Genomic DNA, 23,437 nt, shown 5'->3' on the forward strand with positions numbered 1-23,437 from the left:
AAGCAGGATGGTTGGCCAAAAGTGATTATAAAAGTGGAGGAGGGAAAGACTTGCCTGTTTTCTAGGAGAGGCAGGAGCGAAAGGAGAGTTGCTTATTATGGTGGCTATGAAGAATGTAAGTATTTTTTTCTTTCATTAATAAGAATGCAAGAAGAGAATGTAATTTTGAAGGCAGTGATTCCAATTAGACAACCAGTACTGTAAGAAATTAGGAAAACATTACATATATGTCAGTCCTGACTTGCAATTGCTGTGTGTTAATAAGAGGGATAAATGTGTTAATAAGAGGGATGGGTTTAAAGGATACACTCAAAGTTATGTTATTCTGATAGCAGTCAAGCTACTCAATGTCAGACAAGGAATGAATCAAGCAGGTGTGGACAACAGCTCTCCTTGTCTAAGTGATTGTGGTTAATTTTTGACAAAGGTATTCACCTATAATAGTCACAGGCAGCTGAGTGCCAAGTCTTGTTATGGGAATAATCTATCCCAACTGCATTCACCTCATATTCTGATATCATGTCTTGCTGCAGCGTCACCATCTACTGAATTTGCTTTGAAACCAAATACTATCTTGCAGTTCAAGAAGTAACAGACTGCAGGGGAAAGGTTGTAGAGCAATGAAAGATGACAACAGTGAAAAGCAACAAGTGATACATGTATAGCAATGTTAGAGATATGCACTTTGACTCACATGTAATTCAACAACCTCCAGGAATGTGACTGTATGGAAATTTTACTTGCCCATTTTAAATAATGTGACTTTTTTTTTCTGTAAATCAGTTATATCTAGTGGGCAATACAACTGTTTATAGCAGGAGCTGCACCCTGAAAGCTGAGATCATGGCTCTGTGGACTCACATGTGCTCTCTCTGTTTTCCTCATCTCACACCACGACCCCAATCTCAGCAGCAGTCCTGCAGGGCTCCAGCACAACAGCTGTTGCTGCCCCTCGTAATTTGTTGCTCTGGGTAATCACCTGATATGTTATTTCCCTTAAAAATAAGGCAAAGGCTATTATCTGACTGAAAAGTTTCAAGTACTGTGCTTAGTATATGCTTAGCTTATGCCCGGTGATTTTGAAATGAAAAATGCTTCATTTGTCAGTGTCCTACAGTGCTGTAGCCTAGTCTGGGAGGTTGCTCGATCAGTAGCAGAGATAGCCTGAAGTCTCCAGGTATGCAATGCAGGTATGCTTTGAAGCAAGAACTAACTCGTATGAGTACAACCTGACTGTGCAGTTTCTATGTATAGGGACACACAGGCACAGAAGATGAACTGCCCTCATATGATTGTCTAATGTATCCCTACCACCGTGGACAAGATAAGAGCATTCATCTGCCTGAGTGGGCACACAAAACATGCAAGGATTGTGTCAGACCAGAAGGAAGGCAAGTGTTTTAGCACAGAGGGCAGTGAACCCCTGCAGTGAATTATGTAGCAGTGTGTTCATTTTGCTGTGACCTTAAATTCTGACACAGAGACTGGATGCTCATTTAAAGTATGTTTGGCACCATGGAAAGCATTGGGCTCAATGCAGAAATTACTGTCTCTGCTGTAGTGTTTTTGTACTGCAGAAAGTCAAGACAACCATATCATCTTTTCTTCCTTTTTGTGTGTGCAAACTTGTTTTAATTAATGACCTCATCTGGAAGATTTTGCACGTTGAATGTAGGGATGCAGCTTTCCTGCCTATCTGATGAACCAGATGGGGCTCTTTTAGAACCATCTTCAACCTCTCACGGTGAATGTGGCTTCTTTAATATTAATTCTTTAAATACAGTTTCAGCATGCTTATTTTGCTACATCATATTAGTTTCTTTCTAAAATGCTTTGATTCTGCAAACTGAGCATGAGTCTCTGCCTCCCACCGCCACCACTCCCCCATTACATCCTTGTGTCTGAGGCATGGCTTTTTTTTTCTCCTCTTGTTCCTCCACTTTAAGAGCAGACTGGAATGTCATCTCTAAAGTATTCCACTGTGCATCATCATGAGGATAAAGCAGGGGCACAGTCCCAAATCCAGCAGCAGGCCTTACTCATCTGCTGCTGTTCTTGCTCACGTGGCTGCCAGCCCCTGAAGGAGTGCCACAACAGGTGGGCCCTGCTGAAGGCACCAGGGCTCCACACAGGCTCAGGCCTGCGTTTGCATTGGGAGATATTTCTGTCGGAGTCAGGGGAATAGCAACGCCCACAGACTCAGCCCTGGGCTGTGGCAGATGTAGCTGTGAATTCATTTAGCCTCATCAGAGGTTTGAGCTAACGCGCAGCCTTCAAAGTGCTGTCAGTCAGGCGCTCTCCCATGTCCCATTTTGTGCCACCCCTGCTGCAGGGGAGCTGGCTGACAGAGGAAGGATGCAAGGCAGCTGAGCCTGCTAATGCCTCAACGGCCACGACTAAAGCCATCAGGCCACTCTGCTGCCTGGCTACACGTGTATTTATGTTTTTGGTTGGGATAGCCCTCCTTGGAGCTGCCAGCAATCCCAACCCTTTCTTTTAAATGGCTGCAAGAGACAGTTAAGCACACGGGCCTGTCCAAAGCAAAGGTACGTGACATTTCACAAAAGAATTTGAACTATCTAGGTACAAGGCCGAGGTAATATTTGATTAAGGCAGGGGAGTGGAGAAACCAGGTTGGAGCACGGAGACAGGCTGACCAGCAAGTGAGACACAGACCAGAGAGGTTCACAGCAGAAGCCAGAGAGATAAAGTAGACAAGTCTGGGGATGTTGGCTGAAAGCATATTACATTATTTGGCCCTACACGTTTACAAAACCAAGTATTTCGTATATCTCTTGAAAACAGAAGTGTTGCTACCACCACTCCTAACAGCATCAAACTACAGCCACTCGGATTTTGAGCTAGTTTTTCAGGTGAAAAGTGGAACAAAATGGTTTTGTTGCAGTGATTTAGCGATGGTACCATATTTACAGCAAGCAGGGCCAAGAGAGAATTATGCAGTTAATTACACGCTTGTGACAATAAAACCTTTATGTCTTGCACATATGCTACAGAGAACCTGTTTTAGGAACACTTCAGACACTAAAAATAAAGACGTTGGATTCGTTTAATATAGCTTCCAAAGCCATGTGCATTAGACACCATGAGAGCAAGCAAACGAGGCTTAGAGAGAGAAACCAGCACATTAAAAGCAGCTAAAAATGAGTCACGCGGCCTGCCTAGATATAAAAATGTCTCCAGAATTCAGTCTGGCATTGTGGGACCTTCTATGGGTAGAAGTGTACATGTGTAAACATAGATACAAAGTGAGTGTGTCCTATAAATGGCTACTTACACATGACAGGAACAGATATGCCTTCATGCAACTCCCTCTGCGTGAAAAATTGAGTGTTTATAGCAGCTACTCTGTCTTAATTAACTTATATACATCAATATATATACACTTAATGAGTAACACTCAATAACTACGTATTTTTCTGCTGCCAGAATGATTTATCTTTTCTGCTGTTAACTAATTACTTTTTTGATTCAAAAGTAATGACTGAAAATACGTGCTTTCTTGTATATAATCAGTAATTGCAGTCTCTGCTTATGGATATATTTGTTTGGTCCCTATATCTCAGAGTAGTCCAGCCCTACCCTATTGCATTCCATGCTTATTTCCATGTGCCTCCTGCAGTAGATACAGCTACAGTTTAGATGTTAAAGTATCCCCGCTCCGAAGTTATTTTACATGTGTGTATAAACATGTCTATAAACACACACACACACATTTTCTATCTGTGTGTGAGAGTTAACCTAATTTATAAAGCACACAGAAGAGTAAAAGTGGAAATCTACCAGTCCTTCTGGTTTTCATTATAAGCTCTTAAAACTAATTAAAGAAAAAGCTGACCTTATTTTTATTCTTTTCCTTAAATTAGTGCATACACAGTGGTGAAAGTACATCCCTGCTTGAAGATGTGGAGAGCATCTTAAGAAGGCATAAAACATGACTTGCTCTTCTGACCTCACTGACATTTTTATATACACCTGTCTCTAGAGGAACCCCATATCCTCTCCTTTTCCCTGCTGATTAGGAAATGTTTTTGCCTCTGCTGCCATGCAAAAGGGAGTTGAGGGTCCTCGTTCCTTTTCATTTGTTCTCTTCATGTGGAGCATTCCAGCCATGGAAAGAATATACAACATAAAGCTTAGTCCAGAAATGCCACAGCCTCTGAAAATTGAAACACTGTGGCTTAGGAAGTTTAGTTAGTGATGAAATGGTTTAGCCAAGTACATGGTATGAGAAATAATGTCCTGGGCAGAATGCCTCACTGGAAGCAGGGCGGGTTAGTAATGCCAGGTTACGTGGAGATGGGGTTAGCAGATGTCTTGGTTGAAACTTTTCAAGACAAACTGGTTAGTAAGCAGACAAGCCCAGTTTCCCTGGGGCAGACAACACCCGTGCTGCTCTTGGGGGAAAAAACAGTGTCATCCACTCCTATTTCTGGATGTGCTGTTGTGTATGAGACACTTGTTAAGGAAGCATGAGCAAGGGTGGTTATTTGAACTGCAGAGGTAAGAACTCAAAGGGAGTTTTATTTGGAAGAGTTTATAAAGAAGCAGGGAAAGAAGAGGCTGATGTTGTTGATCAAGGAATAGTAGAGCTCTCAGTTTTTCCCCCAGTGGTTATTGGGTGGAGGCTCCAAGGAGCATCTGATGAGTCTGCCTGCAAATCTGTAGCTGCAAGCAAGCCAGAAGTCAGGACAGACATCAGAATCTTGTTAACCTGGTTTCTACTGGTTTGAAATGCCAGGCAGGTTTGGAAGGCTGCTAGGCCATCCTTGTCAGCTGCTAAATTAAAACCTCGTACAAACGGATGCTATTCTTATGGCCTGTTGGACTGATTGTGCAAGTGCTCAGGAAAAAATACTTGATGAGCAACTCTGGAAACTGTGCAGCATCAGAAATACAAACTTCTCCAGAATGTCTCTTTCTGGCCCCAAGAGGATAGACCCTGGCAAGAAGGCAGGTGCTGGCAGGACTGCTGCTCCCAGTGCAGAGCGGTTTCTTCTGTCCTAGGACTGGGGTACCAGTTCTGGGCTTTGGCAGTCACATCCAGTTTGCCAGCTACAGCAGCAGGCAGCGATGTGTTGCCAAAAAACAGGCACCCCTGCAGCGCTGTCTGCATATGCATCTGCACTGTGTTTATTTTTTTGTCCAACAAGTGACACAGTCTCCTCAACCACAGTTGCGTAGCTCACTTCAGAGAGTGGAAGTGCTGGAAAAGATTGGCAGGGCTTCTCCTTTGAGACCTTTCCCCTGACAGCAGTTCTTTCCCTCCCCAGTTTTAAGCATGGAAGGAGCAACGTGGGGATGAGTGTGGGGAAATCCCACGGCAGTGGCACTGAGTTAGCTCCTGAGAGGGCAGGGTTCATTGCTCAGCTCTGCTGCAATTCCCGGGGCAATCTGAACAAGTCAGGGATTTTCCTGGGTCTTACTCCTCTGTTTGCTAGAGGAGGAGAACTGCACCATACTATATAAATTCTACTATGTTTCTCCTACGGCCTTTCCTTGGGAGCTACTTGAGCAGGAACTCAGCAAGGAGCTCAAGCAAGAGTATGGCACAGACAGAATCTCGGTTCAAAAGAGCTCTGGATAATAGTTGAATTAAAAAGAAAGTAAAACCTCTTTGGATATTATCTATTTTTTGTTCTATTCATTTGCATTTTCCTACATTCCTAACCCAAGAGCAGGTATTTTGTCTGGAGTTGTCATTCCCTGTTGCTCTCCCAAAGTTTCCTTTGAGCTGAGGGGGTCGTTGTCTCAGGAAGTGCCCCCTTTTGGACAGCAAGGTCCAGGTTTTGCAGATTAAGCCAGATCTGTTTTTTCATGATTATCTGATTCAGAGCTGATTTTGGCTAGGAAAGAGATGGCAGGAAGGAGCCAAGGTTTCTAGATTGTTTTAGATTTCACTGAATCTTGTCAGTTTTTCTTATCACAGAATCACAGAATCACAGAATTGTAGGGGTTGGAAGGGACCTCCAGAGATCATCAAGTCCAACCCCCCTGCCAAAGCAGGTTCCCTACAGCAGGTCGCACAGGTAGGCGTCCAGGCAGGTCTTGAACATCTCCAGAGAAGGAGACTCCACCACCTCCCTGGGCAGCCTGTTCCAGTGCTCCGTCACCCATGGGGGTGCTTCCATGGGCTGTTACTTGGGAACATGAAACATTGCCTCCAGACACTATTGTGGTAAAGATGGTGATATTACTGCTGACAGAAATACTCAGAACAAGCTCCTGCCAAAAGCAGACTTATAGTAAAAACCCCAGGCATTGCCAACACACACAGGGACAGATAATGGTAATTACATAGTTAAAGCATTTTACATTGTCTTGCAAATGTTCTCCCAAAATTAGGCAGTGTGGGACAATGCATTCTTTGTCTCCAGGCATTTCTTTTCTGTCAATTACTGTGGTGTTTCACACACACTCTTATATTTACAGCTGGTCTTAAAGTGGATTGGATTTGTCAGTCCTTATCTGAGCCTGGGTAAGATCAGTCCTGAACAAAATTTCCATCCATCTCCTGAGATGAATGTAGTCCAGTTGGACCTTTTTATATGTTCAGGAAAACATTTTTAAAAATACGTATTTTTTTCAGTGCCATTTCCTACTTTTGATTGGGTCTGGAGCTGGCAGATCTGCTGTAACGCTGAATCTGTCAATAGGTTAATACCTCCAGAGCTAGCTCTTTCTTATGAGATTTGATTTCTTGTTTACTTGGCGCATTTAAAAATATCTATCATTGCTGGGATGGCATTCACAGCCACAGTGGATACAGGGCAATTGGTCTCCTGAGAGAGAAAGGACAGCTCAGCTAAAGGGAAAGATCAGCCTGCCCTTAGGAGGAAAACAGGCTGTTTTTCATATTTCCTGCCTTTATTTTCTTTCTTTCTGTGTTTTGTTTTTTTAAAAGCAAGATCACACGCAAACATTTGCCAGGAAAAAATCACAGCTTGTCCTGCCCCTGGAAAAAGACGCACGGTTTGATTGATTGCTCTGGGGATGTTTGCTCTTTAGTTGGTCACCTTAATGCCCATTTAGTGCAGTCTGAGCCTCCTTTCTGCCTGGGTTTCCTCCCTGCTGGATGTGCAGCCTGTCGGGCTGTGCCAGCAGTGCCTCCATTCCACCAGCCGGCATTTCAGCTGCACTCCATCCAGGTTGCACGGGGTCCCTTCAGGGTGACTTTGCTGGCAGAGCAAAGCCGCTTCTTTCTCAGGCACTGCACTTGTGCCTTTCTGAGGCTTTTTTCCTCAGACCACTCCTCTTCTAGCATCCCCCCAGAATAGGATTTTACTCACCTGACAGTCTGGGGCTGAACCAGGCTCTCATTTGCCATTAGGATTAGGTGTGTCCAACAAATCAGGTCTAAACTCCCCCAGGTTGTTAGAAATTTGCAGTTCAGCTCTGAATCCCGATGCAGGTGTGTCCTATTGAAGATCTCTGTCCTTCAGTCCTTGTACCTTCTGACAGTTCCACTTGAAAGGGAAGTTTCCCTCTGACTTTGTTTGCTCAGTTTCCAGAGCCACAGCAAACAATTTAAAGGAACAGCTTTCCCTTTAGCCAGGTAAGTCAGTACAAACACGTTCTGAAGGTCCTTTGCACCGCTTGTGCCAAAGGTTTACTGACAGGGCTTTGTAAAACTTCCTGTATAAAACTAGGTGAAACTTCTCTTCAAATCTGCCAACTCAAGTACGTGGAAACAGCAAAAGCCATTTGATCACACTTTTCAGCTCCACTGGCCGAGCTACTGCTCTTGCTTTACATTATTTCCAGCCATTTGAGATGACAAACCCTACATGCTTGTGATTATTTTTAGCCTGTCAGTTTTCACATTTCATGTGTGTTCCCACACCTGGGCTCTGGGACACCTGGAACGTAGCAGACCCAGCTGGTTTTATTACAAGGCCTTTTGTAACTGTTCATCCAAATGCATTATAATTTTCTCCCCCGAAATACTTTGATTTCCAATTCAGGTTGTGCTTACATTTGCTGTGCTTGCAAGTGGGCTTGCTTAAATGAATGTCTCTCTTCTGCAAGCAGCTTAGAGCCCAGTGCTTCGAAGGAAGACCAAAAAACCCCACTTCCTGCAGATATCTATGCAGTGCTATACTTAGGAGACAGCTTTTTCTTCATCCTGGAACTCCTTCAACTCACCTGCTATTTGTAAGCCTGCAGATGGAATGGCATAAAGCATCGTATCTCCTGCTGAAGCTAATGCTAGCCTTTCCTATGATTTTCTTTCTTTCTTAAAGTTCACCAGACTTGCCAACTGCCCTGTTGTTTTAACTGGTTGTAACATTACCCTGTTTCTTGTGATAGCAACTGTATTTTGCCCACACCCTATCTACCCTGTGGACACCCAAATATTCATTCAGTAAAGCTCTGGTTAATCTGGGGTTGGTTGTCATAGCTTTCTGACCACCAATGCCACTGTCCCTTTATATCAGCTGAGGGCCTGGCCTTGGCATACAGGGCTGTCAGCAATTACTCTTGTAATGATTACTCAAAGTCACCGTCAGACTGTGCACTCCTGCTCTGCAAGCTAGTGGGACACGAGGGACGTGCTATCACAAGAGTCACTCCCAGGTGGACCTCATGCTTCAGACTTGTTTGTCAGTGTCCCCAGAGCTGGGAGGGGACATAAGGCAAGAGAATCCGGTTTTATTGCACTTTTCTGTCATTAAATTAACCAAGCTGTCACGGAGCAACTCCTCATCGCTTTGCTACTTTGAGAACTAGATAAATCCTGCTTCCACAATCCTCTTTTTGTATGTAAATCTCACCGTGTCTCTTTTTGCTTTCTAAAGATTGCCCTCCATTTTGTTACCAAAATAAAACGTATTCCTTTTTCTGGTCCCAGTGAGAAGAGTGAATGGCAGAAAGGTATGCCACGTATTATAGGCACTGGACATTGTCTTTCCCAGGGGACAGAAGGTTCCCCATGAGGAACACAAAGCTCACTGTGGAAGGTCAGAAAGCAGACAGGTAGGGTCATGGCGGTGCTCCTTGGGTAGAGGAAGTAAATGTTTGTGATTTTGCTCAAGTCTTTCCACAAGGAAGGGAAATACTAACAGTCTGTGATTTGCTGGGAAAGTGACCGCTTGCATGAGTTAGATTCAGTATTATTACTTGGGCTTTTTCTCAGTTTTGTTTTTGCTAACAGAGCAGTCAGCCCCCAGGTCCACAGGACTCGTGTTCTGCACAAATGGTGCCATATTGCCTAACACCTGGAGGGCAGCCCATAGTGTTGTAACTGAAAATTTGCAAAACAGTGTAATTCTCTCTCCTACAGCCTGACTCCACACAGGGCATCTCGATTTTAATGTTAGCTGGCTGATGACAGCCGCCACGCTCTGTAGCTAAGCCATCACACAGAACTACCCGAGCCTGCCCGCCTTCCTCACAGTTTAACAAACAGTGGATTCAGGTTTAAACATTTTGCAAAGGAAATATAGCCGACAGTTTTTAATGGACCGTGTGTCGCTCTTGTTAATTGCAACATCTCTTGTTTCCCTACTTGTTTTCACATACACTCGCCAGCATTAGCTTCTGAATTCTTAGCCTTCGCTTGCAGCTATTGCTACACCTTTCCTAAGACGTGGCACCCAAAATTGAACATGGTCCTCCAAATGCAAATGCTCCATTGTTCAGTATTCTTTCATTACATTATCTTCTGCATTATTTTTATATCCTCTTATTAATGCACCCACACACCCCATTTGCATTTTTTAACCTTTTTAAAAACGTTTTCATTACAACAATCAGATATAAAGGCGATGAAGTAAGTGTGGAATAACAGAAATGACAAGCTTGATTCTCCCCAGACTTATCTTAAACTTCACTGTGCCACTGATTCTGATTTATAGCAGAAGGAAGCAGGGGGGATTGAGCCCAGCACATCTACACTGAGAAACCCACTTTGTGTGGATGCCTGGGGAGGAAGGGTGAGGGCAGTGGGGACTGGGAGGTGGCCAGAGGCACAGCCAGCCTACAACCCAGGTGCTGCTGCTATAGAGCACAGAGCATTGCCACCATAGCATGTGCTGCCAGCCACATTTGGGATGGGCCTCTCTAAGCAGAAATGGACAACCAGTTTTAAGCTAGAGCCAAGCAAAGTGATGCGTATGAAACAAACTTGCTTTTGTGGGCTGTCTGACTGCAGAAGCAGCATGTGACTCACAACACCACTTGAGCAACGCAGCCGTTAGCCAGGGAGCAGGGAAAAAGGTGAAATCCACAAAGCAATTGTTCTGGTCTTGCTTTCTGGCACTGTCTTAGCAGCCTTCCCAGTGTCTTTCCTTCTTTCTTAATGGTGCCTGTTTTGCTTGTCTGGATTTTTTCCAGGTTAGAAGTTATTATTTCATGGATATCAATGCCTTTGTCTCTTGAGGAGTTTTCCCTTGTGCTGACTATTGTTTGATTCCAGATACAACAAAATACAAATGCCCTGGGGCTCCTTTTGCGTCTCTCAGTTCAGGCAATACTTTGCTTGCCCAGCTAAGGTGAGGTTCATAAATATGGGGTGTGGTTTTATGACGTAGCTAATGTGCTGTAATGGCCAGCTGCCAGACAGAGAGGTAGTCTGCTCCTTGTGTCAACAGCTCTGTTCTCCTGCTCCCTCCCCTGATGCTTGTCTGACTTCTGCTGATGCAGTCCAGGACAGTGACCCAGCAGAAAACTGTTCACTTTTTTTTTTTTCTTCCTTTTTTTTCCCCCTAGATTAGTTTTCTGCCAAACTGACATCCTCTGATGGCTTGCCAAAGCAAGATGAGCATCAGCACTGGCACAAGAAAGGAGGCATGGTTGCTCAAGAGAGAGGGAAGATGGTAACACAAAAGAATTTAATTAAGTTGGTTGGTTGTAAATCCACACCCTTGCAACTCTGTGTTTGGCTTGCACAGATCAAAATCACAATTGCTGTCAAGTGAGTAGGCCTTGCTTTGTCCCTTTACATTACTAGCAAGATCTGTTTACAGGATTATTGTTGTTATTGTTTTTTTCCCCCAGTAAATTGAGAGACAAGAAGCATTAATGGCAGCAATGGAAACAGTAGAGAAGAGAGTAAAGCAAGAGAAACAACAAGGAAAAGGAAAGGCAAGGCCATCTCTAACAACAACAGCAGTTCCACGTTGCACCAGCAGCTCAAGGTACATCACGAAAGCATTTGCTTGGCTGTTCCCAGCAGTAGAAGCTGCAGGTGCTGCCTTTAAGCTAGGCAGGCCACACCTGGGAGAATCAATGGCCTTATTCTCTTCTCCCTCAGCCTCCCACTACATGCTAGGACCCCAGGTTCACACCCTCCTACTCAACCCTGCTCATTGCTTCATTGACTGCAGCTGCTGGGGTGAAGATGGGCACTGGTAGCACCTCCACATAAGCTGCTGGGGAGTGCACCTGCATACACCAGCATGTTGTTCCCATACTACGGCCTGGAGATTCCTGTGTTGACCCATTTCTTCATCTCAAAACAGTGCACTGATGGATGGGAGGTGGGTAAAGCCAACCAGAGGAATGCATTAGGTTGACACAGCAATTTCACCTGCTGTTATATCCATCTTCTGACTTCTTTCAGCAAACTTTCACGGTGCTCAGGAGCTCTATGAGAGGACGCACTGCAAGTCTGCATGTAGAGATTGAAGGAATTTTACCCTCCTCAGCATGAGGGGACGAGAAGACCAGGATATGACAGCATGCTGAATGGTGTAACTATCAGCAACAACGCAGTCCTGTCAATCCATGCAGGTAGAAACACGTTAATTACTATGAACGCTTAAAAATCTTTCCCTAGCATTTGTCCTGCTCACATGGAACCTCCCCTTCTATGCAAAGCAGGTTTGCTATTTAAATGTCAGCTTGTGTATACATGCTGGCTGCTGGCTCTTCCCGGGGGATCCGAGACAGCTGACATCGCTGCCAACATAAATAATCTTGTAGGTTGGAGACAAGTTGGTGAGAGTGTGGTGATCCTCCCTTTTCTTGTATTCAATAGGAGTGTTTTTCTTTTCTCTTTTTTTTTTCTTTTTTTTTCCCTTTACTTTTGACGTGACTTCCAGGAGGCACAAACTGAAGAGAGGTATTTCCTTTTCTTTTTCCTTTTGTTTACCTCCTTTTTATTCTCTGCGTAATGGCGGGTGTTGCTGGGAGCTAGAAAAGGTAAATACATCATTTTGGAGGTTCAGGAAGGAGTGTGTGTAGTCCTCCACCAAACAAACAAACATATGCTAAGAAAAAACAAAGCTGCTTCATGTAATTTCTCTGTACTGCTGAGAAAACCTATGTTATAAAGCACAGGAGCTGTTGCCAGGCTGAGCTACGTTTTGAAAGCAGAACTTGATGGATTGTTTAGGAAAGCATCTACCAAGGAGGCTAAAAATCCCCTTCTAAGTATGGCACGAAGCTCATGCTACAAGGAAAACTTTCTGTTTGTAGCATAGTTAAAAAGTTTGATCCAGTTGACAGCTGGATTAAAGTCACTCCTTAAAGTGCCCTTAGTCTTGAATTCTGAACGTTGGAAAGAGCCTTTTGTTTAAGGTCTGTTGTTTGCCTGGTCTCGCTGATAACTTTTCCTTCTGACTTGACATTGAGGCTGACGTGTTGGTGCTGCCTGGCTTGTAAAGAGTGGCTGAGTCCTAGATTTAGTGTAGCACCTGGTCTAAGGAGAAGGCTGGAACTAGAGCTCTCTGCTGCTGAGTTTCAGTGGAAATAGGTACAATCATTCCATTTAATTAGGAGGGAAGGCTTGCACGTCAAAATGCACTGTGTAATATTTTGGAAGCAGGCTGGGTCTACTATTTCTTAGCCCTGTACAACAGGAACATGGCTTCTCTTGATCCCCATCTGTGCAGTATCCCAATTGAAGTGTTTTCTTTTTTGTTTAAATGAAACAAAAAAAGTATTTTAGGATAGTGTTTGGCTGCTTCTATATGGAAAATGCTGAAAGTCCAGGTCTGATACTGAATGGAGAAGGGCAGGACTTGGCTTCTTGTGCTTGTGTTGAAAAGCAGAATTTTCGTTGAGTTTTGAGCTTTACTCTTTCAGGTTCTTTTGTTTGTGTTCCTCGTGCCTTTCCCCAGTCTCTCCCAATAGGTTTGTGTGTGTTTGCTTGGGCCCTGTCTGGGTTCCTGCAGGAGCAAACGTACTGCCATTTCTTCTTAGATCTGAACGTGTTAAGGACAGGTTTTCAACAGAAGCTGAAGCCAGTAGAAATGTTATCCTGCTTAGTCACTTTTCTTGGTGAGGGTTAAAGAAAATAAACACACGAGGGCCAATTCTCCCCTATATTTAAAACAAAACAATAACAAACTACCACCAAGGAACCACATGAGCTGCCTTGGAGGAATCCTTCCACTGAGTGGAAGGACAGATACTCCTGGAGATGACCAGCAGCTATTCCTTTCTGCTGCTCAGGCTTGTTCTGGGCCTCACATCCGTCACAGATTCACTTTGTTGCCCACTGCTATTTATTTTGACTCTTCTGGCACACTGGAACAAGTCTCCTCTTTGGAAATCATTGCAGCTGTATAACTTGCAAGTTCTGAGTAATGGTTTTCTCCAGCTTAACTCCCCCTTTTCCTCACCATGCACTTCTTTCTCTGTCTGCCCACATCTACCTGGAGATGGAGTACTCAGGGCAGCAGCTTCCCTGGTGCTTTGGAAAGGAACTGCAGGTTGATGTCAGTGCCCTGAACAGAGCACTTCTCAAGGGTGCATCCCCTGGCAATTTAATAGTCTGGCCTGTCTGATGTGAGCTGCTGCAGTGCTGGAGTCTGAGCTTCTGAACGTGCCTTGTGACTGTCCTGATCAGGATCTGATGTTCTGTTGATGATATGCAAATCTTCTCTCTTATTTCTGGGAAGTGTAGCTGGCGCTTTTACCTTTGACATTGGGTAGAGGTCAAGAGAAAGATCAAGCATTTTTCAGCTGGCTGGACGGTAGCTAAAGCAGCACAAGTTTTTGCTCTTTTTGTATGTATATCAGTAGCCCTAAGCTGTTTTAAGATTCTGCATCTCTTTAATTCTGTGTAACTCAGGCTGTTGTGACTTTATCTCTGCTTGATGATCCGCCAATGGAGAAGACAGAAGGAACTTAATACTGATTTTTAAGCGTATTAACAAAAAAGATAGAAGAGTTTCTCTACAGATGGATGTGTTGTATGTGTGTATATGCGTACAGACTTAATGTACTCCCTACATACAGGATGTGTGTACACAAATGTGTGTAGATGTGTACACACGCACACCTATTTAATCTCTGGGTAGATGGAAAAGTCATGTAATTCTAGTATTTTCTTCAACTGCAGTTGCAAGTGCTGTGTCCAGGGCTTGTTTCTATGGCAGCCATTCACAGTCTTTTAACATCCCACCTTCCCTCACTCCCTGTTTGGCAATCAGAGGAAAAGATGAATGTTGCAACACCCTCACCCAGCATCTCTCAGCGCAGGGGCGAAGGGCACGGTGCAGAGCTGCCTGCAGATGGCAGGACGGTGCAGGAGGGACTTGGCTCCCTTAGGCTTCTCTGCCCCTGTGCTGCAGCACAGCCTCTGTGGCACTGGTTTCCCAGCTCTGCATCAAGAACGTATGGGTGTAGCCTACATCTCTGCCACTGTTTATTTTTCATCCCTTTTTTTCGTTTCCCCCCCTCCCTCTTGCCCTGCCCTGCAAAAAGATTACAATATCAGCATAGCACCATGAGCTATGGAACCTGTGCTGCACCAGATAGGCTGACTAACATCTCTTGAAATAATCTCCCTTTAAATAGCCTGGAGGTGCTCTGATGAACTTCTGTTTCAGGAACCACGAGAACACAGCCATGGCTGCAATCAGTGTGAGTAGCCAGAGCCGTGCCGCTATGCGGTGAGCAACACCGTTATTTATCCTAGGAAGGTCTTCCTTTTTTTCTTCCATGTTGTATGGAGAGCTGAGATCAGATCCCTGGTAATGTTTCTGTATAGTAGCTGCTCTGATGTACTGTAAGTGGCAATGAGGAGGGAGTAGTATTCCATTGAGACAGTTCTCTCCCGTGTGGCTCTGCGTCTGAGCAGCCGTGGGGCTGTGGCTGGCTCCGGTCTGTACAGCTGGCTTTAGCTGAAACAGTGCAGATCCTGAGTTATCAAGACAGCCTTCAGAAACGTGAGGATGTGATGCACACCCAATAACTACTACAGCACTTTCCTATTTATCTAAATCTCAGGGAATCTTCAGTGCTCAAGGCAGCATTGCAAGTCTTGTCTCAGCTGAGGTAGGAGGCATTTCAATTTCTTACTCATAGTGTATTGTCATCTTATCCCTGCCATCCTACCCACTCAATGCGTCAGAGATCTAAGGCCTGATATTTTTTTTTTTTTTTTTTTTTTAATTTTGTTTTCATTTTATTCCCCATCTCTCTGATATCTATGCTGAGCACATGGTTTTCATGCCTTCAGTTTCTGGTCCATCATATGAGAGACTTCTTTTTGTTTAAAGAAGAACTTAAACACGGTTCCCTTCAGCCAATGGGCTTTTGCCAGGATAAATCAGTTCCCAAGAGAGGTTTGGTGCCACAGGACAGAAAGCTGAGCGGATCCAAGGAGAGGAAGAGAGCAGTGAGGCCCTGGCACTGCTGCCCAGGGAAGTGTGGGTGTCCATCCCTGGAGATGCTCAGGGCCAGGCTGGATGGGTTCTGGGCACCAGCCTGTGCTGGTGGGGGCAGCCAGCCCACAGCAGGAGTTGGGACTGAGTGGGCTGTAAGGTCCCTTCCAAGCTAAGCCGTTCTGTGATTGTCTTGCTCCCTAACATCTCTTACTTGCTGTATGGATGACAAGAGTCTCAGCGGACCAGAAGTCCCTCCTGATGCCTTACCCATTAGTAGCTCCATACTGCTGATCTCCTCGTTTCCAAAGCATATGTTGTTTCAGCAAAGCATATAATGTTTCAGGCATACAGTGGCCCGTCCCAATTAGAAACCTGCAGTACCCAGTCCATAAATCCTCTTGTTCTGCCTTGGCCTTTGCCCGGCACTCTCAGCTTAGATGCAGCTGGCTGGCATCTTTCAGACTGTTTGTGATGTTTTGGGAGAGGATGTTTTCCTTCTTTTTCCATGCTCGGTGTTTACTATCCTTAAATAGAGGCATAGCTAGGGCCAGAGATTGCTTCAGTGACTTGTTTTTATGGGGCTCAAAGTTCATGTTTGGCAAAGCATTAGTTCTGTTCTGGGTTTTGGAAACACCACCAACAAAGGCAATCATGCTTTTCAGAGGGGAAAATGCTAAAATGTCTGATCATTGTCAGTCTTTTGAATTACAAAGCAAACCCACAAAGATCTCAGCTTGTGAATTTCATTAAGAAGAAACAAACCACAGGCGGCTTTTTCATTTACTGTGTTTAGAGAACTTATTTTATTCCAGTAAGATTAACCAGGCTGTTTCTGGTCGAAGTCTGGTCTGTGTTGCTGACTGCTGTGCAGTATGTGGCTCCTCTTCAGAAGAGCATGAAACTGAAAGCAGCAGGAATGACATTTCAGTGCCTGTCAGAACACACTGAGCAGGAAGAGCAAAGAGCAAAGAGGGCAAGAAGTGGTGGGATCTGTTTCTGTTGTACTTTGCTGGGCTGAGCATGGGTTAAAATGCAGTGCATTTCTGTTTCATTCCCTTAGCACGATGGCTTCGTTTCCTGTCCTCAAGCAAGAGGTGTTGTTCCGGAATGGCACGTGGAGCTATCGAATTCCAGCCCTGCTTTACCTGCCACGTTTCAGCATCATCCTGGCATTTGCTGAGGAAAGAGAGGATGTGGTGGATGAGCATGCCAAGCTCATAGTGATGCGCAGAGGCACGTACAACCCAGGCAGACACCATGTTCAGGTACCAGTTGGTAAGGAAATAGAGGAGACTGTCCGACTACACTGCTACCCTGCTCCCAAAGGACTTGAATGTATCTGCCCTCTCCTCTGTAGTTAAACAGATCTCTCCTGCTCAATTATAGCCTATGAGTAATGCATTTACTTTTATAGCTGCTGGGATTCAACCTCGTGATTGCCCAATAGTTGGGGAAATCAAGTGGGGCAGCTGTAGTAGAAGCAGAGAAGCAGAAGCAGAGAGAGACATAGGGCACAAGTCCTACTGCAGTTGCAGAGGTGTGGAAAGAGAAATGAGGAGTGTCACAGAGATAGGGAGCAGTAAATTAGCAATCGCTGGCTTTTTTTTTTTTTAATCTTCCTAGAACTAATTTCTGGTTTAAAAAGCAATTGAGAACAGCTAGTCTCCCCACGCAAAACAGTGTCATTTGGTTTGTCTGTGCCAGCGAATGGGCTACTTTATTAATCTCCCAGTTGTTATTATTGTTAACAGTTATCTTGCTGGGTGACTGGGGGTGCTGGATACTCTATTTATAATCATTTCTTGCATTTGCAAATGCATTAAAGGCTTTTTTTTGGGGGGGGGGCGGAGGGGAAGTTTCTTTTTCTAACTCAATCCTTTATCACAGAATAGTAATCCTTTAACAGGGACCTTTAAGAGCTGGAGTCTGCCTAGCAGAAGCAGCCTCTAACTGCACCTGCAGCGTTGTATCATTTAGGTAACACTCAAAATGAGGGAGTAGGAGTCTGAATGTAATGGATTTATCAGTGTGCTGTATGCTTGAAGAGGGCTCCTTTATCTAGCTGACTTCCTGAGAAGCACTAACAGAGCAAAATGTCTACGAGCATGTTTTAACCCTGGCACGTCTGTGTCATATCTATATTGATGAGAATTTCTTACAATTTAACTACTGTTGCTGGTTTTTTTGGGTTTTTTTTTTTTGGTTTTTTAAGTGTCATCAGACACCTACTGCATTGAGATGCAGTTATCAGCTCCTCAATGAGTAGTCATTTAAAAAGGACATAGCTCACCTGTTTGGTAAAGCGTGCGAGTCCTGCATCATCCAAGTCATCTTAATTTCTTTTAATTTACATCTGGTGATGCCTGTTTTATGCTCTATCTCCAGATTTGCTTCTCCTCAGTTGTTCTCAAGCTGTTCTGTAACTTTATCTGAGCATCCTCATGCTGTAACCTGGATGTATTTGTTTCACTCTTGTCTCTTTTCACTCTGCCTTGGCAGTGGAGCGGCATGGAGACCATTATCAGTGCACAGCTGGAAGGTCACCGATCCATGAATCCCTGTCCTGTTTATGATGAGGTCTCGGGGAATCTGATCCTGTTCTTCATAGCTGTCCCAGGAAAGATCTCTGAGCACTACCAGCTCAGGACAAAGACCAACCTGGTACGTCTCTGCTATGTCACTAGCGTGGACCAAGGACACACATGGAGCCCTGTTCAGGATATCACCGAGAGCACCATCAGCACAGAGTACAAGAACTGGGCCACTTTTGCAGTGGGACCAGGTCATGGATTACAGCTGTCCAATGAGGCCCGGAGCCTTGTGATTCCTGCCTATGCCTTTCGTATCCTTGACCCTAAGCATCACCCTGTCTCTTATACCTTCTGCTTCATCAGCTCTGACCATGGGATGACGTGGGAGATGGGGAACTTTGTGGGAAAAGAGAGTGCAGGGGAATGCCAGGTAGCTGAGGTACACCGCTGTGGCATGAATGTGCTCTACTGCAATGCTAGGACCAACAAGGGAGCCAGAATCCAGGCTGTCAGCCACAACAACGGGGTGGATTTTGAGGAAGGCCAGCGGGTTGAAAAGCTTGTGGAGCCTCCCTCTGGATGTCATGGAAGCATTGTTGCCTTCCCTCCTCCCTCTGATGTCTGGTGCCAAGATAGCTGGTTGCTGTACACTCATCCTGCAGACCCAAGGGGCCGAAGAGATTTGGGAATTTACCTCAACAAAAGCCCTCTAAATCCAGCACATTGGACAAAGCCAAGCATCCTCTTCAAGGGCTTGTGTGCTTACTCAGATCTGCAGTACATGGGGATTGGGCCAGATGGCTCGCCCTTGTTCTCTTGCCTCTTTGAATATGGGATCCATAAACAATGTGAAGAGATAATCTTTGTAATGTTCACTTTGAAGCAAGCCTTCCCTTCTGAGTTCTGAGTCTCGAGCTTTTTCATTGGGATTCTTCTGAAAACCACCTTTGCTGATGCTCTTTTCACTGTCAGCTCTCATCTTTCAGCGAAAGAATTTTTGTATTCTTCCCGCGCTGCCCGCTGGGCATTGTCTTGTAGCATGCTTACATCACAAAGTCTATTAAACATACTAAAACTAAACATGTTTGGTCTTGTTTTCTATTGCCTGTTCCTCTTCTCGTCCTTCCCCCTTGGCTGCCATCTTAAAAATCACATGCTGAAGGCAAGCATGACTTTCATACGGGGGGGTCTCACCTTAAGGCTTCCGGTAGGCTCAGATAGAGATGCACATGCTGATAGCTCAGGGACTGCATGGGGATGAAGGGCAGCTATTTTAGCTGAGCTGTATTTACAAGTGGTGGCAAAGTGCTGCAGAGGACACTGGGCATGCTGCCCTGCGTATGCTGTTATCTTCAGAAAACTGCTCTGACTCTTGCTGGGTGCACTCCTTTCAGTTGCAGTGCTTGCTGACGGCTCCATCCAGCCTTCTATTGGCAGGGCTGGCTGCCTTCTGCTTTCAGGGAGGCTGTGGAATTCCATCGTCTTGAAATGTTCCCAGCCTGCTTCTGTACTGGATTTGGGGTTTGCTTGCTGAGTTCCCAGGCCCCTTAGGGACTTCTTCATAACTTTGCCTTCTCCTTACTTCCCGTGCTGTATGTTCTTGCTTATTTGCCCTTTTGCTTGTGCTGCAGTTGGTAACTACAGCTTCTCACGTGTACCAAAACCACAGCCTTGTGTGTTTCAGTGGTTCCCTTTGCACAGACAGTGAGAGTGGGGCCTATGCAGCACCCCCAGCCCCACGGGCAGATGGCAGAAATGGCACTAACAGACCTGCAGGATCAGGACGGGTCTGCAGAGGGAGCTCCCAATTTATAGTCAGGAGGGGAAGTACTTGCTGGTCTTTCTAATGCAAGTGCTAAGCTTTGATCCATGCGGTAACTGCTGTTATCTCTGACAAACCAATGTCTTGCAAGCATGACTGTTATTATAGAGACTGTTATTATAGAGTATTACCAGCAATGGGACAGTGTGTGAAAAAAATAACATTGCCTCGCTTCCAGAAAACGGCAGAGATGTAAATGTCAGAGGAGCATGGGAGTGCTTGAGCTGGAAGGCTTTCAAGAGTAGACAGATCTTCAGCAGTTTTTAGAAGGGAACAGCCCAAATTTTTAAGAGGGAGACTATTCTGAGGCTATACTGAGGTTTGGAAGGAGGCAACACGCTGTGAGCAGACAAGTGACCAGAGGTGAATAGCGCCGAAGGGCAGTGCGTAGAGCCAGGGCAGCTTTGCTCGTGCCTCTGGAAAAATTATTTCCAAACCAGCCTGAGCTTGTTTGCTGATTGCTGTGTTTTGTGTGTGTGCATGTGTGGAACAGCCCCAAGGAAAACATTTGTTTGCTCTACTGTTGCAGAAAAATACCTCCCTTTCACAGTGTTCTCATCTGCTTTGGGGAGCTCTAGCAGGTCTTGCAGAGTCCTTTGCACTGTCACTGCTTAGCTATGTGAGCCTCTGCTTTTCAGCATCCCCCTTTGCTGTTCATTACTTATAGTTTTTAGAGACAGGAAAAGAAGGTCTCCTGGTTCTTCTCATTCATCTGGGTTTGTTTCAGTGTACCTGGAAGCTGCAATATCGAAGGAGTGAAGAGATCTTGTGGCCTTGCCAAACATACCTACAATTTCTTGAGCCCTTCCCAAGCAGCAGGTTGGTAATGTGTCAGTTTGCAGAAGCAGCAAAGCGCGCAGTGGTTCAGTGAGCCAATACTTAATGACTTTTATTCATCTGGTTTTTAGATGTAGGCTGGCCACTTTAGCGGCCAGGAGCCTGTTGGTGCCTAGTGATGGAATCCTGTAGTTAGACTTCAGCAAAGCTAACAGCTCTCCTATTAATTCAGCTTCCTGTGTCAGGCATACTAAGAAATCCTTTTGTTTCATGATGTGAAAATACCTTTCCTGGGCATTTTTCATGTGGTCAAGCACAGCAGTGCCATTATTGAAGAACTACACAGCCTGGATACAGGTATGATTTTGGGGTGACCACTGTAAAACTTGAGTGCTGCTACAGACAATACTTATGCACTGGCTCTGGGCAGGCTGGGGAGTTTGCAGCCAGCTGATAGAACGCTGCCCAGCCGTCTGTGGCAAACACTGGTCAGATAAAGTATTGATTGCAGCATCTGAAAGAAAGCTTGGAAAAATGTGCCAACATGACAAAAAATAATGCTTGCTCCATCTGTAGACTGTGAGCAGTGTAATTTTTGATCAGCCATCATAATGTGTCAGTGCTTTGGCTGTGGTCTCATTCTCTAATGTGAGTTTAAGTGAAATACTGCTGCTGCAGTTAGCATATAGCTGCTGTTGAGTCTGGGTTGAATTTGCCTGACAGCTGTATCCATTATTCCTTTGTTTTACAAGGGAAGCTCTTTATCCCAACTGTGGGATGACAGTACAGCTATTTGAAGTGCACTGTGAGATGGAAGTTAGATGCCATTTCCTCTTCAGGCAGTGCTGCACTTGACCACTAGGGATCACAGAGCTCTTTGTGTTGGGGGATTAGGATGCACTTTTTGAGCAGCTGTCCTGTGCTTTCTTTAGAAATACACAACCTGCACACCTTACAGCCATAAGCATTGTGTGCATTTGGATCCCATCCCCTTGTTGATGTCTCCAGTAAGTGAGTTGAGCGTGGTTGAGCAGGGATGTACGCGTTTTAAAGAAATAGCTGCAGTGTCCTAAAAGCTGAAGTCAGTGAGGGATGGATGGGAAGCCAGTTGATTGGTCCTTCAGCTGGTTGACCAGGACTTACGTTTCTCTGTTACCTTGTGTTAACTTACAGTAGATCAGAAGCTCTACAAGGGTAGAGTCCTTCCAGCAGTACTCATTCTGTACATCAGCTCTGCCCACCGTGTGCCGTCATATGGATCCATTGCATGGAGAGCACTATAAAGCCAAGCAACTGTTTGACATTCAGAGCCATTCTGCTTCCTGCTATGACAGTGCTCCAAAGAAGCTGCTGTGAGCACCAGACATCCCAAAGAGGCGGCATGGGTGAGGCTAGCGGCACACTGTGGCCAGGCAGGACCATCAGAGGAGCTACACAACCTCTTTGCCTCTTTGCAATACACACATACTCTTCTCAGTAGGAAGAATAGGGTTTGCACCCACACTGCAGCTTGACAGCTATTGTCCATTCAGAGCTACTTCAACGCTAATTAGCTACTTCAGAGCTAATTCAATGTCAGACTTTATTTAGGCGCTGTGGGAGTCTGTCTTGTAAACCCTGTGTAGGACTGAGTGAAGCTGCAGGGCAGGTCCTGCTGAGCTAATTTTGGTCTGCAGACAGTGCTTGCTCAGCGTGGACAGGAAGCCCTGCATATTGCAGTTCTGCCCATTTAGCAGGGTTGCGCAGTTCTGAATTTCCAGTGCACTCAGTTTAATCCTAGCAGCTGAGATCAAGCTGGATGCTGTAGAGTCAATGTCTGGAAAACTGAAAGTGCCAGGAAGGCAGATGGGGATGTACTGCTTCCATCTCCTGCTCAGTGCCCACAGATACTGGTTTTGCTTTCTTCTGCCTGCTGTGTGAGAGGGCAGCCCTCCTGTATGCTGTGTGTGGTCCGCAGCACTTCTGGCTCTGGGAGCTGAAGGCTGTGCAGAGCTGTGTGTGCTTTGCATGGGGACTCTCCTGACACACAGTCCCATTTGGCTGCTGCTGTGGATTACAACTCAAATGTGAGTGAGCAGAAGCACTGCCTTCAAAGGCAGAGTAGCTGGAGGAGAGGCAACCAAAGTTGCCATGTAAGCAGTGCTCCTGCAGCCACACTGTTGCCTGTTGCAAGCATACCTTGTTTCTTTCCCTTGGAGGTGGTGCAGCGCTGTGCACGCAGCACAGAGCCTAGGCAAGAGACAGATGTACAGACAAAGAAAAGGGAAGTGAAAGTCCCAGTTCTCCTCTCTGACGCAGGTTGCCAAAAATTACTTTGCTCTGTCCCACCTTTGGCGATTTAGAGTTGGAAGGACTCTTTAAACCTATCTCACAGTGGCTGACAGGGAACTTTGGTCAATAACTCTCCAAACAAATCTTGCTTTGCTTTTGTGCACAGAGATAATTTGGAGATAATTTGTTATTGTTATCATTATTATTACTATTTGGATCTTTCAAGTCCCTTGCTGAACCCCTAGCTAGATGTGAGGAGCAGACAATGCTGGAATGAGGCAGTCGTTGCTAAGGATTCTAATGCACAGGTTGTTTGCAAGCCAGTCTGGGATTTATTTGTTCCCCATGGAGACCTGTCATGGGTAGGACTGACAGACAGGAAAAAAATGGAAACACAGAGGGTCTGGCAAGAGACCGTAAATAGGAGGGTGAACCACCAACACCCGTGGGACTGAATT

General features: G+C 45.2%; 2 protein-coding genes across 4 annotated transcripts in view; one reads left to right on the top strand and one right to left on the bottom strand.

The window, feature by feature from the left end:
- The window catches only part of NGEF (neuronal guanine nucleotide exchange factor), a 45,420-nt gene extending 37,494 nt beyond the window's left edge, over positions 1–7,926 (bottom strand). Inside the window, exon 1 of the mRNA XM_042885322.1 lies at positions 7,308–7,926. The gene's annotated coding sequence lies outside the window, so the exon portion shown is untranslated. The remainder of the gene's footprint in view (positions 1–7,307) is intronic.
- Positions 38–19,189, top strand: NEU2 (neuraminidase 2). Of its 3 annotated transcripts, none has more exons than XM_042885323.1 (7): positions 38–115; positions 10,729–10,933; positions 11,017–11,156; positions 11,273–11,498; positions 11,582–11,751; positions 16,639–16,843; positions 18,078–19,189. In XM_042885323.1, the coding sequence occupies exons 6-7, from the start codon at positions 16,643–16,645 to the stop codon at positions 19,014–19,016; spliced, it is 1,140 nt and encodes a 379-aa protein (XP_042741257.1). In that variant the 5' UTR covers positions 38–115; positions 10,729–10,933; positions 11,017–11,156; positions 11,273–11,498; positions 11,582–11,751; positions 16,639–16,642; the 3' UTR covers positions 19,017–19,189. The 3 variants fall into 3 exon arrangements, with proteins under 3 accessions (XP_042741257.1, XP_042741258.1, XP_042741259.1); XM_042885324.1 differs by having other exon boundaries at positions 11,346–11,498; XM_042885325.1 differs by lacking the exons at positions 38–115; positions 10,729–10,933; positions 11,017–11,156; positions 11,273–11,498; positions 11,582–11,751 and having other exon boundaries at positions 16,765–16,853.
- The last annotated feature ends 4,248 nt before the right edge of the window (positions 19,190–23,437 follow it).

This window comes from Lagopus leucura, unplaced genomic scaffold (assembly GCF_019238085.1).
Source record: "Lagopus leucura isolate 7727_CA_CO unplaced genomic scaffold, USGS_WTPT01 Super-Scaffold_100049, whole genome shotgun sequence".
Classification (NCBI taxonomy): domain Eukaryota; kingdom Metazoa; phylum Chordata; class Aves; order Galliformes; family Phasianidae; genus Lagopus; species Lagopus leucura.